At 44.5% G+C, this 18,695-nt stretch overlaps 1 protein-coding gene across 7 annotated transcripts in view; it reads right to left on the reverse strand.

Annotated features, from left to right (window-relative positions):
• POMGNT1 (protein O-linked mannose N-acetylglucosaminyltransferase 1 (beta 1,2-)) overlaps positions 1-18,695 on the reverse strand; it is a 1,898,302-nt gene that overhangs the window by 1,384,305 nt on the left and 495,302 nt on the right. For all 7 annotated transcript variants that reach the window (XM_044085953.1, XM_044085951.1, XM_044085948.1 and 4 more), the window contains one exon: positions 5,125-5,252. In XM_044085953.1, coding sequence (XP_043941888.1) covers positions 5,125-5,252 — 128 coding nt within the window. The remainder of the gene's footprint in view (positions 1-5,124; positions 5,253-18,695) is intronic.

Genomic DNA, 18,695 nt, shown 5'->3' on the forward strand with positions numbered 1-18,695 from the left:
AACAAATACTCTTGGTACTGTATCATATGAAATTGACAATTTAATGTCCTCATGGAAAGAGTTGCAGAAGTATACACTTTCTTACCCCATCTCTCTAAAGCTCTGGATTCCCTTTCAGAGGGTAGAGGATTTTTAGCAGTGGCAGCTGCAACCCCTTTTGGGCCCTGGGAAATAGTTTCTGGATCAGCAGAGTGGGCCTTGTACAGGTGTAGATGTGAATCTGGGACCCTGTAGTACCTATCAGGTTTGGCAGGTGCCGGAGGGAGAGAGTCAGGGGCTGTACTAGCATCAGAGTACACATCATCAATAACATTCAAAACAGGAGGTATAGCTTAAGGCCTATGCTGAGGTAAATGTAAAAAGGTCCTTAATCTCTTTCTAGAATCAGAGAATTCCTGACCCTGCCATTGAAAATGTTCTCTCATAGAGTGTAGTGTCTCTCCAAAGGAAAACTCTTCAGGAGGGGAGGCCGAAGGAATAGATTCTTCAGCATCAGAATCCTCGTAGGCCGAATAAGCCTCCTCCTGGGGGTCTGACAGAGCAGAGCCATCAGTGGACTCATCTGAGGAGTGGTGGTCAGAGGGCTCAACCCTGGGCCTTTTGTCTGGAGGTGGTTGAGAGCCCCTGTCCGGATGAGGTTCAGAACCTCTAATTAATGAGATGATACTCTGCTAGGCTAAGAATCTGTGAGCCAGTAGAAGGTCTCTGAGAGGAAACCTTGGGAGGTAAAGCTTTAGTAAGTTTAGCAGCTTTAGCCCTAGAAAAGGCCTTAATGGACATGGATGCAGTGGGTCTGGCTGCACCATGTGCAGGAGTAGACTTGTCTAAAGGAATGGTGTCGGAAGGTTCCGGGACACCGGTTTCAATAGGTAATTCAATAACCGACTTGGCCGGGGCCTCCGGGGCCGAGGTAGTCGGTTGTGCGGTTTCGGTAATAGGAAGTACCAAGGACTCGGTTTCAGCCGAGACCGAGACACTCGCGGTAGGCCTGACCGTGGTTTCAGCTGAAATAGCGGCTCGCGTGTGTCGGTCCTTGTCCTTCCATTTTTTAACTAAATGCGAAGTCGGAGTCTCCGACGGCATCTTGTAAGCAAAACTAGCCCCAAAGAATTCCTCTGCAAACTCCGACCGACGTCTAAGAGTTCGTCTGTTGAAGGAAGCACAGGCTGAACAGGCCAAGACATCGTGGTCTGGGCCTAGGCAAGGGAGGCAGTAAGAGTGGAAATCCTTATGAGGTATTTGTTTCCCACAAGTTAAACAATTATTAACTTTATCTGACATCGGCTGAGGCAAGAAAGAGTCCCCAATGGGGTACTTAGCTTTTCCGAAGTCTTCGGTAGCTGAATCACAGGAGCTGGCCGACCGGCACTTGCGAACTGCTTCTGCTTTGGGCACCACGCGGCAAGAAAGACTGGGGAAGATGGCGTCGGCTGATGCTTTTATACCCCAGACGCTCTGACGTCGGGGAAAGTGCGACATCAGCCGAGGCCAGACCCAGACTTTTGAATCCGGCCGACCGAAGGGCTGCCTGAGGCAGGACAACCCATATGTGATGACTGCAGATGCATCCTTGAAGGACATCCCTGTAATATCTATCAGGTTTTCTGGGAGCAGGAGGTAAAGAGTCAGGGGCCAAGCAAGATTCAGAAAAGGCATCAAAAACAATGTCCAGTACAGGAGGTATAGCTAAAGGTCTGTGCTGGGGCAGGAGTAAGAAATCCCTAAGCCTCTTTTTAGAATCGGAGAAATCCTGACTTTCACAATGGAAATGCTCCCTGAGGGTATGCAAGGTTTCACCAAAAGAGAAATCCTCTGGGGGAGAAGCAGAGGGAATAGAGTCCTCCACATCAGAATCCTCATAGGTAGATAAGGATAAATCCTGGTTATCAGAGGAAACAGAAATTTCAGAATCCTGGTCAGAAGTATCATAAGCAAACTCAGTCTTAGGTCTCTTAGAAGGGGGAAGGTTGGCTTCCCCTGATTAAAGTCATAAGGTCTTCAGCCATTCTTATTTATTTTTTAGGCATAGAGGCCTGACCATGCGGTCTTGGCATCAGTTTTCTAGTCATGGTTCGAGTTTTTGGCCTTGAAGAAGAAGATGGCGTTGATTTAATATGCAAGTCAGTAGGCCTGAATACACCCTCAGAAGCCGGTGCCTGCACAGTGGCTCCGGACCCATCCAAGGTAGACATCTGCAGGTTCCACAGTTGAAGCATCTCACGGCATACCGGACTCCGAATGGGTCTCAGTAGAGGCCTGTGAATCTGAAGTAACGGGTACCTGGGGCTGCGAAAGTGCCTCACTGAGTACTGGTGAACTGGCGACTGGCTTAGGAGAAGTGTCATCGGCAGTTTTGGACCTAGGCGGCCTGTCTCTGTCTTTATCTTTGCATTTTTTTCATAATGTCGGTAGTCAGATGGCTTACCGAAGACATATCGGGATAATTGAACCGAGCGCCAAAATATTTAAAAGCGAAAATATGCCGATGACGGATAGTTCATGGTTTAAATAAGGCACAAAACAGACTGTGAGGTACGTCGTGGTCAGGGCCTAGGCAAGGAATACAGTATGAAAATCTTTATGAGGTATTTGCTTTCCACAAGAAATGCAATTATTTACTTTTACTGACATCGGTTTAGATCAAGAAAAAGTTTCCCCAATGGGGTACTTAGCTTTTAGTTGAAGACTTCGGTTCTGAAACTCAAAAACAAAAATTTCAGGAGTTGGCCGACCGGCACTTGCGAACTGTTTCTGCTTCCGGCACCGCACAGCAAGAAAGACTGATGTAATGGCGTCGGCTGCATGTTTTATACCCCTGACGAACTGACGTCACGGAAGAAGAGACAGCAACCGATGCAGGACCCAAGACTTTGTTAATCAGGCCGACTGAAGGCTAGTGCAAGCAGATAACCCAAATGTGATGACTGCAACATTGAAACACGAAGAACATCGGGGATGTCAAAAGGGCCTCTGGGAGGATGGGGCTTGAAGTTTGCGCTGAACCTATCTGCTCGGGGGTAGGTTAAGTCAACAGGTTAAGTGTTAAATGATACTGTTAATTATACATTCAGAACAAACCTGGGTCTTGCCATGCAGGTTTCTGACGCAACTGAAGAAGGCTTTATGGTTTCATTTTGTTTCGGAGGCAAGTTTCGATTCATAATTGGCTTTGGAGGTTTTCACTAGAGATCTAATTTGCTTGTTGAGGCTAATGAGGACATTTTTCCAATTCAGAATTTGTTCCTTTTTACCCTTGGGCAACAGTTTCTTCCTTTTGTTGTCATGTCTTTGTCACCCACTGTATTAAATGTAATACTGTGTTTACCTATTTACTTTGCACCAGAAAATGTCACCACCCATTCCGCAAACACCAAATAATTTGCCTTATTACTATAATGTTACCCTTTCAGCAACTTATTGGTCCTTCCTGTCTGCATCTACTAAGCCTAAAAATAGCCCTTCATCACAGCATCACAAGGTCTGTTACCCTTGCAAAGCTACTTGTACACAGTTTACACTTACAACTTTGTCTTCTGTGACCAACAAACAGTAATCCCTTGCAGCACTCAACCCACTTCCAGCTTCAAAATAAGGTCCTTAGAAATTTAACAGAAGAAATGAGGGAATGTGAAGGTTGACATCTTCATCTTCTGTAATGTACTGCTAAGAAAAGACAGACAGACACAGCCTTGATCAGTAGCACAAACTACCTCCAATGTACCAGTCCTGGCATGGGATTCAGTGATGTCTTACAAAGAGAGCAAGACTATGAATATACCTCTTAAATTTCTTCAGAATTAGCCAAAATATTCTTTGTTCGAGAAGAACATGGAAGACAGCTAACTAAGGAGTCATTCTCCTTAAGAATCCAGTGCAAGCAATTAGGTATGATGGACCTAAAAACTGTCTGCATACAAGTCTACACAATTGAAACTACAAAAGAAGGCCAGTTAACAAATGTATAAAATAAATAACAATTCTACTTTTCCATAACTTTTTTGGGATCCCGGGTGTCTCCCAACCATTAGCCTTCTATGCAATTTACTGCCCCTAGAAGTACTCAAAGGCCAAGAGTCACTCCTTACTCATTCACTCCCCGTGAGGCAACAGCAAATCATATATCTGTCATATGGGAAGCCATCAATGTTTTATTGCTTATATCTGTAGCTCCGCCTCCCTGGTGGCTGACGTGAGCATCTGCATTACTATCCCAATGTGTAAGCTCCCAAATACAAACCCACAACTACAAAGGCTACCATCTATGTCTTGAAGAACTAATCCCATATCTCATCTGTCTATGGCCTTTGTGAAGTACAAGCCTTAACATGCATGGAAACAACAGGCTGAGAAGGAAATCATCATGCCCTCTCGAATGAAGGTAAGCCAGATCATGCCATTCACTCCCATCTTTCTCCACTCAGCTCTCTCAGTGCCATGGCCATCATTCAAATGAAGTTTGTGTAGGCCGTAGTCAGGGCTTCAACCCTCTGCAGCACAGAGCTGGCTTTTTTTTTTTACATTCTTCATAAGTAAAAGATGTTTTCTACATTTTATGCAGCTTTGCAACCACAGATGATATGGCTAAGTGATAATATAAACAAAATGCTTTTTGGTGACAGATATTTATGGTCAGCCTTGGGATCACTGCCTCAACCTACTAAGCACCTTCCAGGTTTACTTCAGAGACAGTTCCTTGAACAGCAAAACAAAAAAAAACGATGCTCAGGAAGATTCAAATACTGATTTACCTGGACATTTTACAATCTTATCAGCTTTATTGAAGTAAAAGACTTGGAAGTGTTACTGAACTCTGTCTGATGAAAGCAAAGAAAAATGAGATATCAAAAATTATTCAACCAGCTCCAAAACTTTCCACACAGAACACATCAGCATACAGGTAAAAACTATAAAGGGAGTGTTCTTGCCTTCATTTTAATGATATTATGTCAACAAAGATAACAGTAAAGAAAGGTGTCTCAAACACTACTCACAATGAAAGCTGATGAGCACCTGCTACACACAACAGGGCATGCTAATATTGTGTAGCCTGCTAATTTCATACTTGCACAAGATCACCAACTTGAAAACATAAATCAAATCAATCATCATCTACTTGATACATACCACTTCAGGGTTTAATTCAATGGGTGAAGGGTCTTTGCAACTGCAAATACTCCCATAGCCTTCTACTTTGCTGCAGAATGTTTTCCTTCTTCTGTTGATTTCTGTGTCTTGCCAATGGCACTCCGCATCTGCATTTGAGAAACACACATTATAAAATATGCTTAACTGGATGATAAAGCAAAACAGTACACTGTTTAACAGGATAATTACACTTTTCTAATGTCAATCTGTACTTCTGACCATCTCTCCGTATGCACACTCCTTTTGAAGGATTAATTCCCGAAGAAATGAGAGCCTTATATGTTTTCACTCAGTGTTTGTGCCATAACTCACAATAGGAGCAAGGGTGTTCTATTTTAATCATTAGTATTCCCTGTGACTTTGCCCCGAGCTCCAGTCTGAAGATGCATCCATGATGTTCCTTCTTAAAATTATGTCCCTTCTTGAAGTATTACATGCTGCTACATGCTAGGGTTACTGTTGTCCCCATGAACCAATCACTGCACCTTTTCCTCCTGTTAAGGTGGATGAGGGTTATTTGCCACTCTTCCCCCATAATAGCTTTTTAAGCACAGAGACACTATTCAAATTCAGGTCATCTGAGGAAAGGCCAAGGGTCTATTACAAAAGTTACATAGCTGGCCACATTTGTTTTTATATTTAAAAAGGGATCACTACTTTCAAATGAAGCACAGTTAACAGAGTCTTGGTTAATCAAAATTACGCAACTTCAACCAAGTAGAGACTGTAAAACTGTGATCCAATCTTCTCTTCTTAGACTAAATACATCATTCTTTAAAAGGCTGCTATCTCACAGCTGGTATTTTTAATTCAAGTGTTCAAGGAGGATTTGCCCCATGGGAATAGTTTTCACTTTATGCACAACTTGTTTGCTTGGTTTTTCAAAACCAGCATTTAGCTGTTGGTTTTTAAGGTGTAAGAGGGCCCAGATAAAAAGTGATTTAAATGCAATTTTTAAAAGCAAAGCTATTTATTTAATACAATGTATGATGCATCCTACTAAGAAAGTGGAAAGTTGCATCTTACTGCTGATGTTGCACCTGCTATTCCACGTGCATCAACTATCAGAAAAACTGAAGTAAACAGTTTTGATTTGAGGTAACCACCTCATCTCACAAATGGTTCATTTAGGATAAATATTACTGTCGTCTTCCTTGGCATTAAAAACAATCACATGATTTGACAAAAGCCAAAACCTGCCTGGTAAGTCTGAAAATAAAACACATATAAAGAGAAATTAAAGGTATGCACTGCTGTTATAGATACTGTTACTGGTCATAGCTTCATAGGTGTGTACTAGGCTAATGGCCCTGGAGCCTTTACAAGCCTAGCCCATAGGATTACCCTGGCATCGTGCCACCCGACCTTAGTTCCCAGTGCCTCTGTCGAGTAGAGCCACTGGAGTGATCCCTGGGGTGAATGTTCTACTTCCCATTCACTCATCAAGATTTCTCTTGAAGAGGGCCAGTGAGGTGCTCGGTTTGACATGTATGGGAAGTCTATTCCATAGCATGGGTAGTCTCTGGGTTATGAACCTGTCCCTCCAGCATGTCCTGTCGATTGTGGTAATGAGGTTGAGGTCTCTGGAGCGTGTGGTACAGAGGGATTGGGATTTCTTTAGATGTAGCATTTCTAATAGAGCTGGGTCAGACATGGCTTTGTAAGTCAAGCAGAGATCGCCTTTAGGTAGGCGATACGAGACAGAGAATAGTTGGAGTTTTTTTTAGTCTGTCCATATAGGACAAGTGTATAAGGCTTAGGATCCTCTTAGTGAAGTACTTTTGCAGCCTCTCTGAGTTTTGCAGGCGTCTAGTGAGGTACATGCAAAATGGGGCACTGCACTTGATGACTGGCCTAATGAGAGAAGAGTAGAGGGAGGCAATGACCTCTTTCTTCCTGGATGCAAAACCCTTAGTAATGAGATGTGTCACATAGAAAGACTTTCTGACCACAGTGGCGATGTGGTGGTCAAGAGAGGTTACTTTCAACCTGTGTTCCCAGATCTCATAGTAACACTTTCTGTGTTTAGTGGACTACCATCAATGTGGTAATTCATGGGAAAGTACAGTTGTGTACCTACCATAAATGTAGATGTTCGAGTGTATTCACTGTTGCAGTCATTACACTTGGGTTATCCTGCTGGCAGGCTACCCGCAGTCGGCCTGAATTCCAAAGTCTAGTTCCGGCGTCGGTTGTCACCTCTTCCCTGACGTCAGTGCGCCAGTGGTATAAAAGATGCAGCCAACGCCATTTTCTTCAGTTTTTCTTGCCCCAGATGTCAGGTGCCCCCAAATTGGTAGGCTGAAAATTATGCCAATAAGTATGCATGCACAAAAATAAACATTTCCTTCATCTACAAGCAAATACACCACATAGGCTGTATAGGATAGAGAAGTACAGATAAGTCCCAGCAAAGAAAAGGGGGGTGTTGGGTGGGTAACCTGGACTGCAACAGTGAATACACTCAAACATCTACATTTATGGTAGGTACACAACTGTACTATGTTCATCGTGTTTCACTGTTGCAGTCATTACACTTGGATTGAATCCCAAAACTGAGGTTGGGTGGCTGGGCCTAAAATAGGATTTGGAGAGGCTATAAGGCCCTGCAGAACTGCAGTGGCAAAGCCTGCTCCGGATTTAGAGTAGAGAGGTAAGTGGTAGTGCTTGGTAAAAGTGTGCACTGAAGTCCAAGTTGCAGCCTCTAAAATGTCTTTGGTTGGTACTCCACTGAGGAAGGCTGCTGCTCTGGTTGAGTGAGGCCTAATGCCCTTAGGCACTGATTTGTCATGTTGTGAATAGCAGAAATGAATGCAGTGGCCTATCCATTTTAAATAGTCTGCTTTGAGATAGCCTTTCCTTGTGATCCTGCAGAATATGTCACTAAAAGTTGCTCAGTCTTTCTGAAGGCTTTAGTTCTGTCCAAGTAGAAGCGTAGCTGTCTGTGTATGTCCAAAGAATGCAGGAGTCTCTCACCCTTATTCTGTGGGTTTGGATAAAAGGTAGGCAAATGAATGGTTTGGTTAAGGGCCACACTGGACATTACTTTGGGCATAAATGTCGGGTTAGTTCTCAGAGAAACCCTGTCTGGATGGAAAATGATAAAAGGTTCCACAGCCATGAGTGCCTGTAACTCTGAGACTCGTCTTGCAGAGGCAATTGCTAGGAGCAGAGCTGTTTTCCAAGATAAGAACTTTATTTCAGCTGTTTTGGCTGGCTCAAAAGGCAGCAGTGTGAGTTTTTCCAAGACATAACTGAGGTCCCATGCAGGGGGGGTCATGTTTTTGGCCCCTCTGAGGTACTGCCCTAGCAAAGGATGTGAAAAAATTGGTGGTTCCGTATTATAATGAGCTGAAACGGCAGAGGCATGGATTTTAATTGATGAAAAGGATAGGCCTTTGTCCAACATCTCAGTTGAGGAATATTTGGTACAAGCATGTCAATTCCTTGTGCCTGGTTCCAAGCACAGAATCTTTTCCATTTTTCTGGTACCAGGCCTCCTGGCCTCCAAAATAACATTTATCACTGCTTAGGGTTGCCACCTTTCCAAATGGCCAAAGTGGGACATTTGTGCTACAAACATCAGATTTTGCAGGGCAAAACATACCCACGGCCAGTACAAAGGACAGAACTTGAGTTGTTTGCCTGAATAAAAGTTTATTCTTGTAGCATTTCTGTTCCTTATTCTGTTTCATATAACATTTAGGTGTTTCAGATACAGAATAACTGTTTTATACAACTATTACATACAATATAGAAAATACTTTTGTCCTAAAATCTCAGGACATTTGCCATTTTCTCACAATATTTTGCAGGACACAACTGCCCAGAGAGGGACTGTCCCTCGCAAAGTGGGACAGGTGGTAACCCTATCACTGCTTTAGAGAAGGTGTGTTCTGAATGGCTATATTATCCGCCATGCTGCCAGATTTAGTGTTCTGAGTTGGCTGTGCAGGATCTGATTGTTTTGTTGGGTCAGTAAATGAGGAATTAGAGGCAATGTCCAGGCTGGGCCTTGAGACAAGCTCTTTGGGACTGGGTACCAGTGCTGGCGGGGCCAGTCTGGAGAAATCAGAATCATTTTTGGCTTCTCTTGTCTGACCTTTATTAGTACCTTGGGGAGGAGAGGCAGAGGAGGAAAGGCATATACTGTTAGGGTTTTCCAGCTGAATGATAGAGCATCCACTTTCCACGCTTGCTTGTGATAAGTCCTTGTGCAGAATCTCTGTAGTTGGCAGTTGTGAGGGGAGGCAATTAGATCTATGTCTGGGCATCCCCATTTCTTTATTATCATGCTGAAGACTTGTGGATCCAGTTTCCACTCGTGGGGATCCGTGAGGTTTCTGCTTAGTTCGTCTGCCAGAGTATTTTTCTTTCCTGGCAGGTGTACTTGATAAGTCAATGCTGTGCCCCACAAAGTCATGGCTTGTCTGCAGAGGGGGTAGGAATGAGTGCCTCCCTGTTTGTTTATGTACCACATGACTGTAGTGTTGTCCGTCCTTATCAGTAGTTGTCCTGGATGGAGTAGATCCTTGAAAGCTGTCTGGGCATTCTGAACATCTAGCATCTCTTTTTGATTGATATGAAGATGCCTTTGGCTTGTGGGCCATGTGCCCTGAATAAATTTTCCTGCCATGTGGGCCCCCCAGGCATAATCTGAAGCATCTGTTGTTATTGACTGCCTGGCTGTGGGTAGGGTGAATGGCTGTCCCTTGTTGTGGTGACAGGCCTGTGCCCACCATCGAAACTCCTGCTGCAGGCAAGGAATGAGGGTAATTAATGTTTCCAGGCTGTGACAATGTTGAGTCCAAACACTTTTTAGATACCACTGTAGTTTCCTCATATGCAGTCGGGAATATGGAATTAGCAGAATGCAGGATGCCATGAAGCCCAAAGCCTGCAGAATTTTTCTTGCAGATAACTGGGTCTTTGTTGCCAACATTTTGAAGTAAGAAGTCAGTTGCCTTTGTTTGTCTGGCGTGAGATAAGCCATCTGGGCAGTTGTATTTAAGCTTGCACCCAGGAATATTATCTCTTGAGAGGGTACTAGATTTGATTTATTTTTGTTTACTGTGTACCCTAGGCAAATTAGTAATCTTTTTACAAACGCCAGATGCTGTAAAAGAATGCCCTTGTTCACTGCTTGAATAAGGCAATCGTCCAAGTCAGGATATATATGAATTCCTCTTTGTCTGCAAAAAGCAATTACTGGTGCCAGGCATTTTCTGAAGACCCTGGACGCAGTAGATAAGCCAAAGGGCAGTGCAGAGAATTGGTAGTGCATTGAGCCAGCTATGAATCTGAGGTATCTTCTGCAAGATTGTCTGATTGGAATATACAGGTATGCCTCTTTTAGGTGCAAGGTTACAAGCCAAGCCTTCTTGCCCAGCATGGGCAGAAGCTGTTGCAGAGTCAACATTTTGAATTTTGGAACGTCCAGAAATGTGTTTAGAATAGATAGGTTCAGTATTGGTCTCCAGGCTTTGTCTTTTCTGGGCACCAAGAAAAGTCTCGAGTAAAATCCTTGTCCCTGCTCTTGCTGTGGTACTTGCTGAATGGCCCTCCTGTCCATAAGGGATGAAACTTGTTTTTGTGCCTCTGCCCATTGATTGTGTGGCAGGTCTGGCATACCTTTTGCCCTTGGCAGGCTGTGAAAGTGGAATCTGTAGTCCTGGGACACTATATTCCATTTGTCCTGGGTAATCACGTGCCAATTTTGAGAAAAAAGTGCTAGTTTTCCCCCTAAGGGGGGGTCAAAAGATAAGTGCTTGGTGCTGGCAGAGGAAAGTCATTGGGACTGTTTCCTATATGGCTGTGATTTGTCTTCTCTGCCTTTGGAGATAGAAGGACCCCACTGTTTCGGCCTGTATGAGCCCTGGGACTGGGATCTGCCTCTGGGGCATCTGTATCTGCCTCTTTGTGGCCTGTCCGACACTGGAAAGGACCAATTCTTTGTAGGCCAGTTCCTGCTAAATCTGGGTGGCTGTACCTGTAAGAAATCCTTTACTGTTTGCATAGATTTAGCTTTGTCCTCCATTTTCTTCAACACCTCCTCTGCTTTAACACCAAATAATATATCATGCTGTAATGGAGCATCTAAAAATTTTGCTTTAACATGATCAAGCAGATTCTGTTCCTTTAACCAAGCATGTCTCCACCCCTGCAAGAGGCCTCCAGAAAATCAAAACCACATTGCAATGTATGCTTTCCCACTTGTTCAGTTGCATGCAATCAATCCTGCATTTCCTTATTTTCTGCAAAATCAGAATTTGACAACATTTTCTGTTTTAACAGTGACATTAAGTATTGCTGATATTTAAGCATATGAAACTGACAATTTAAACCCATCACAGCCAAAGTAGCAGAAGTGTAAACCTTTTTTCCTCATCTGTCCAGTCCCCTTGAATCAGAGGGGATAGGTTTTTTTTGTAGTAGAAGCCTTGAACCCTTTGGGACCCTGAGAAATAGTTTCTGGGTCAGCAGCAGGGTTTTTATAAAGGAATTTATGTGAGTCTGGAACCCTGTAGTATCTGTCTGGTTTAACAGGGCCAGGAGGTAAAGAGTCAGGAGAAAGTCCAGACTCTGAAAATACATCATCTACAATGTCTAACACAGGAGGAATAGCTAAAGGCCTGTGCTGAGGAAGTAAATGAAAATTTCTAAGCCTTTTCTTAGGCTCTGAGTAGTCTTGGCTCTCCCAATGGAAGTGCTCCCTCATGGTATGCAGGGTTTCCCCAAAAGAATAATCCTCAGGCGGTGAGGCTGAAGGGATAGATTCTTCAGCATCAGAATCCTCGTAAGGAGGAAGATAGTATCCCTGTTCAGAAGAGGAGTCAGAGGAAATGGAAACCTGATCTGAAGATTCATATTTTATCTCTTGCCTAGGCCTCTTGTCAGGAGGGGGATGGGAACCCCTGATCAAGGTAATTAGGTCTTCGGCCATTTTGAGAATCTGTTTTTGAGGCATGGTAGTCTGTCCAGGAGTACTGTAGTTGTTTCTTTGTCTTTAATACTGCTTTAGTCTTTGCTTTGGAAGCTGAAGTGGGCTTTACATATAACTGTGTAGGTCTGAAAACACCCTCAGAAGCCGATGCCTGCTCAGCGGCTCCGGACCCATCTGAGGGAATAGTTTCCAAGAGTCCAATACCTTGAGTATCCAGAGGCCTAGCTGGCTCCACGTGGGAGTCGCCAGTGTCCTGTGGCTCTGAGGTAGTGGGCGCCAGGGACTGCGAAAGCGCCTGAGAACTGGTGAACCGGCAACTGGCTTAGAGGAAGCCTCATCATTGGTTTTGGACCTCGGATGCCTGTCCTTTTCTTTTTTCTTGCTTTTTTTGTAAACTCCAGTTGTCGGCTGTTCCGATGGCATTATATAATTGAATCTTCGGCCAAAGTAATGAAAGGCAAAATCGAACAGACGCTTAATAGTGCATTGGTTAAATCTAGCACAAAACCGACAGCTAGCAACGTTGTGATCAGGGCCTAGACAAGGAATACAGTAAGAATGAAAATCCTTATGAGGTATTTGCTTCCCACAAGAAATACAATTGTTAACTTTTTCTGACATCGGTCTGGAGCAAGAAAAAAGTTTCTCCAATGGGGTACTTAGCTTTAATGAAGACTTTAGATCTGAAATTCACTTTTGAAAATCTCAGGAGTCGGCCGACCGGCACTTGCGAACTGCTTTTGCTTCAGGCACCGCGTGGCAAGAAAGACTGAAAAAAATGGCGTTGGCTGCATCTTTTATACCCCTGGCGCACTGACGTCAGGGAAGAGGCGACAACAACCGACGCCGGACCTAGACTTTGGAATTCAGGCCGACTGCGGGTAGCCTGCCAACAGGATAACCCAAGTGTAATGACTGCAACAGTGAAACACGATGAACATCTAGGTTTTTCCCACAGGGGATGATGAAATTTTTTGGCATTGAGCTTAAGGCCATGGTTCTGACACCAGTCGTTGGTCTCAGTGAAGCCTTTCTGTAGGATGTCAGCATCATTTGGGAAGTTAAATAATAGCTGCCAACTTGCAATAGTTTGCGAACTTTGTCAGCCAGAGTCCCTTTGTGTTGGCCTGGACTTCAAAGTAGATACCAAACAGGAGAGGACTCGGGACTGAACCCTGTGGGACTCCACCCCTGACTGGTTGGCAGTCTGACTTGGAGTCAGCTAATTTCACACTGTGGGTTCTATCTGTGAGCGAGTTTGCAACCCACCTAGTGATATAGGAGTTGATGTCTAGCTTAGTGAGTTTTTCTATGAATCCTGAGTGGGAAATGGTATCAAAGACCTTGGCCAGATCAAGTTAGGCTGTATGAACCATCTTGCCTTCATCCACAGCTCTGATGTCTGACTCGAAGAAGTCGACCAGGTTGAGCAGGCATGATCTATCCTTCACAAAATCAAACTGTGTGGGATCCAGAGTTTGGAGATTCCCTATATCCTTGTTTATTAGGTCCATGATGATGCATTCCACAGCTTTGCATATCAGACTCGTCAGGCTAATGAGGCGACAGTTCCCAGGATCTGTAGGCACTCCTCCTTTATGGAGAGGGATGACTGTAGCAGTGCACCATTCGGTAGGGACAAAGCCTGAGGTGAGGCTGTGATTGAACAGGGCACACAGGTGAGGTGCCAGTTCACTCTGTAGTTCATGTAGAACATGCCAGGAATATTGTTAGGTCCCACAGAAAGTACAGTTGTGTACACTTACCATAGATGCACATGTTCCGAGTGTATTCACTGTTGCAGTCATTACACGTGGGTTATCTGCCTGCAGGTAGCCCTTAGTTGGCCTGAATACCAGAGTATTTCTGCGTTGGGTGTTGTCGCTTCTCCCATGATGTCAAGTCATCAGGGGTATAAAACAGGCAGCCAACGCCATTACATCAGTTTTTCTTGACCAAGTGTCAGGAGCCCCCAAATAGGGAGCTAGTGTATGGTGGGGAACACCACCAGGATAAAGGAGAAAGTAAATACCAATGCCCTCAGGAGTAGCCATAGAGAGGAGAGGTAGATAGACAGAGAAAACCAGGGGGCTGGAGAGAGGGAAACCAGGACTGCAACAGTGAATACACTCGAACATTTACATTTATGGTAAGTGTACACAACTGTACTATGTTCTTCATGTTTTAATGTTGCAGTCATCACACTTGGGTTGATTCTCAAAGCTGAAGAAGGGTGGAAGCAGTCAAGAAGTATTAGAGCTGGCTAGTAGGCCTTGCAAGACTGCTGTAGCAAATCCAGCCCTGGATTTGGAAAAGATAGGCAAGTGCTAATGCTTGGTGAAGGTGTGTACAGAACTCCAGGTTGCAGCTTCCAGAACGTCCCTGGTAGGGACTTCCCTGAGAAATGCTGCAGAGGTAGAAGTAGCCCTAGTTGAATGTGTTCTGTACCCCTGAGGGGTTGGTTTTCCATGGTCTTTGCAGCAGAAATGGATGCAGTGTGCTATCCATTTGGAAATTGTTTGTTTTGAAATAGTCTTACCTCCTACCCCTGTAGCAAAGCTGACTAGCAGCTGGTCATATTTTCTGAAAGGCTTAGTCCTGTCGAGGTAGAATCTTAGCTGTCTGTGCATGTCCAATGAGTGCAGGATCCTTTTCCCTTTATTCTGAGGGTTAGAGAAGAAAGTTTGTAAATGGATGAATTGGTTTAGAGCCACACTGGACACCATCTTAGGCATAAAGGATGGGTTAGTCCTGAGGAAAAAGTACAGTTGTGTACCTACCATAAATGTAGATGTTCGAGTGTATTCACTGTTGCAGTCATTACACTTGGGTTATCCTGCTGGCAGGCTACCTGCAGTCGGCCTGAATTTCAAAGTCCTGGTCTGGCGTCGGATGCTGTCGCCTCTTCCCCTGACATCAGTGCGCCAGGGGTATAAAAGATGCAGCCGACGCCATTTTCTTCAGTTTTTCTTGCCCCAGATGTCAGGTGCCCCCAAAAGGGTAGGCTGTAAAAATTATGATCATAAAAAAGCATGCACATAATCTTCATCTACAAGCAAATACACCACATAGGTTGTATAGAATAGATAGATACAGGTAAGTCCCAGCAAAGAAAAAAGGGGGATGGAGGGAGGGTAACCTGGACTGCAACAGTGAACACACACTAACATCTACATTTATGGTAGGTAAACAACTGTACTATGTTCATCGTGTTTCACTGTTGCAGTCATTACACTTGGGTTGAATCCCAAAGCTGAGGTTGGGCGGCTGGGCCTAAATAGAGTTTGGAGTGGCTATGAGGCCCTGCAGAACTGCAGTGGCAACGCCTGCTCTGGATTTAGAGTACAGAGGTAAATGGTAATGCTTTGTAAAAGTATGCATTGAAGTTCATGTTGCAGCCTCCAAAATATCCTTGGTTGGTACTCCTCTGAGGAAGGCTGCTGAAGTGGCTGCTGCTCTGGTAGAATGTGGCCTAATGCCCTTGGGCACTGATTTGCCATGTTGTGAATAGCAGAAACGAATGCAGTGGCCTATCCATTTTGAAATAGTCTGCTTTGAAATGGCTTTTCCTTGGGAACCTGCAGCATATGCCACTAAGAGTTGCTCAGTCTTTCTGAAGGCTTTAGTCTTGTCCAGGTAAAAGCGTAACTGTCTGTGAATGTCCAAAGTATGCAGAAGTCTTTCCCCCTTATTCTGTGGGTTTGGATAAAAGGTAGGCAAATGAATGGTTTGGTTAAGAGGCACGCTGGACACTACCTTAGGCATAAATGTTGGGTTTGTCCTTACAGAAACCCTGTCTTGATGGAAAATAATAAAAGGTTCCACAGCCATTAGTGCCTGTAACTATGAGACTCTTCTTGCTGAAGTTATTGCTAGGCGAAGAGTGGTTTTCCATGACAAATATTTGATCTCTGCTGTATTGGCAGGCTTAAAAGGAGGCAGTGTGAGTTTTTCCAATACAAAATTGAGGTCCCATGTAGGCATTGGAGCTCTCCTTGGAGGTCTTATGTTTTTAGCCCCTCTGAGAAACTGTCTTAGCAGTGGATGAGGAAAAAATAGGTGGTTCCGTATTGTAGTGAGCTGAAATGGCAGAGGCATGGATCTTAATTGATGAGAAGGATAGACATTAGTCCAGCATCTCAGTTAGGTATTGCAAAATCTGAGGTATATTTGGTTCAAGCGAGTCAATTCCCTGCACTTGGTTCCAAGCACAGAATCTCTTCCATTTGTCTGCATAAGATTTTCTGGTGCTGGGCCTCCTGGCCTGCAAAATAACATCCATAACTGCTTTAGAGAAAGGTGTGTTCTGAATGATTACATTATCCGCCATGAAGCCAGGTTTAGGGTTCTGAGTTCATAGGTTCATACTAGGCTATCTGCCCTAGGGCATTTATAAGCCTAGCCAGAGTGTGTTTGGCTTTCGCCACCCATTTTAAATTAATTTGCTATGCCCTTTTTCGAGGTTAGTATACTGTGGCCTCTGTCTAACAGTGACACAGAAGTGATACCCAGGGTAAACCTACGATCTCCCATCCACTCATCTTGAAGAGAGTCAATGAGGGACTCTGCCCAACCTGGACTGTGATTTTATTCCAGAGTGAAGGGAGCCTCTGGGTTATGAATCTGTCCCCTCCAGCATGTCCAATTTATTTCAGTGCTGAAGTTCAAGTCTCTCGAGCGCGTAGCTCGATGGCATTTGGATTTTCTGAGGTGCAGCATGTCCATTAATTCCGGGTTGGACATGGCTTTATACATCAGGCACAGATCGCCTCTGAGCAGGCGGTATGCCACTAAGTAGAGTTTCTTTAACCGGGCAGCATATGGCATCTGTTTGAGCCCTATGATCCTCTTGGTGAGGTACTTTTGGGGTCTTTCCAGTTGCTGCAGGTGTCTGGTAAGGTACATCCCAAAAGGGGCATTGTACTCAATTATGGGCCTGATGAGAGTAAAGAGGCACGATGACCTCCCCTGATCTAGATGTGAATCCCTTCATGATTAGGTGGGCTATATAAAATGTTTTTCTAACCACTTTGGCCACGTGGTTGTCAAATGAGAGATTGCCATCAACTTGGGTCCCCAGGTCCTGAATTACTTCTTCTGTACTTAATGGATTACCACCTATGTGGTAATTTGTGGGCACTTTGTTTTTGCCAAAGGGGATGACTACACACTTTTTGGCGTTTAGCTTGAGGCCATCGCTCTGGCACCAGTTGTCTGTTTCTATGAGGCCCTTTTGGAGAATGCTTGTCTCGGCTGGAGAGTCGATTATGGCACCCAGTTTGCAGTCATCTGCGAACTTAGTCAGCCACAGTCCTTCTGTGTTGGCCTGTACCTCCGAGAAATATATACCGAACAAGAGAGGTCCCAGGACTGAGCCTTGTGGGACGCCACTTGTAACTGGTTTGGAGTCTGACATGGCTCCAACAATTCTAACCATGTGGGTTCTGTCCTTGAGCCAGTTTGCAACCCATCTAGTGACATAGGGGTTTATATTTAAGCTGGTGAGCTTATCTATAATGCCCGAGTGGGGTATTGTATCGAAGGCTTTTGCGAGGTCCAGGTAGGCTGTGTGGACCACCCTCCCCTCGTGAATGGCCTTGGTGACTGTTTCAAAGAAATCAACCAGGTTTAAGAGGCAGGATCTGCCCTTAACAAAGCCGAACTGGGTAGGATCCAGTGTCTGTAGGTCCCCAATATCTTTATTAATGAGGTCCATGATGATCCTTTCCATAGCTTTGCAGACCAAGCTAGTCAGGCTTATGGGGCGATAGTTTCCAGGATCCGTTGAGGCACCACCTTTGTGGAGAGGGACCACTGTTGCTGTACGCCACTCTTTGGGTACATATCCTGTAGTAAGGCTGATACTGAACAGTAGTTTTAGGTTTGGGTTTAGCTCTTCTTGGAGTTCATGTAGGACGCAGCCCGGGACACCGTCTGGTCCCATTGATGCTGTGTTTTTTGCTTTGGAGAGGGCAGCTCTTACCTGAGCATCTGAGATGTCAGGGGGGCAGCACTCTGCTGGGATAAATATTTGCCCTTTTGGTGGGAAGGGGGGGGGGAGTTTGTGCTGAACCTGTCAGCTAGGATGTTGGCAATGTCTGTGGGTTTGGTGTATTTTTTGTCATTTTGGACTAATTCTGAGCATATCTGGGAATTCCCACCCAGGTTCCTAACATAACTAAAGAAAGCCTTGTGATTATCCTTAGTGTCCTGTGCAATTTTTCTCTCAAAGCTGGCCTTAGACGATTTTATGAGTGCCCGTAGTTTTTTGCTAATACTGATCAGAGATGCCTTCCCTTTTTGGGATTTTGCTCTATCATGTAGTAATTTCCTCCTTCTACTGTATAGTTTGTTTATGGCTGGGGTCCACCAGACAGGACTTCTGCCTTTGGAGGACTGGGTCTTGGTTTTATTTGGGATTGCATGATCCATGCATTCCTGAAGGTGTTCATAGAATGTGTTTATAAAGGATTCTGGGGTCTGGACCATATTTTTCACAGGCCCGGGGGCTTTGAAGGATTCCACCTCGGTTTTGAGGAGCGTGAAATTTGCTTTAGAGAAGTATTTCACTGTGGTTTTCAGGGCAGGGGGTGGAGTCGGGATGTGA

The sequence above is a fragment of the Protopterus annectens genome, chromosome 10.part0 (genome assembly GCF_019279795.1).
Source record: "Protopterus annectens isolate FY-2018-M chromosome 10.part0, PAN1.0, whole genome shotgun sequence".
In the NCBI taxonomy this organism is placed as follows: Eukaryota; Metazoa; Chordata; order Ceratodontiformes; family Protopteridae; genus Protopterus; species Protopterus annectens.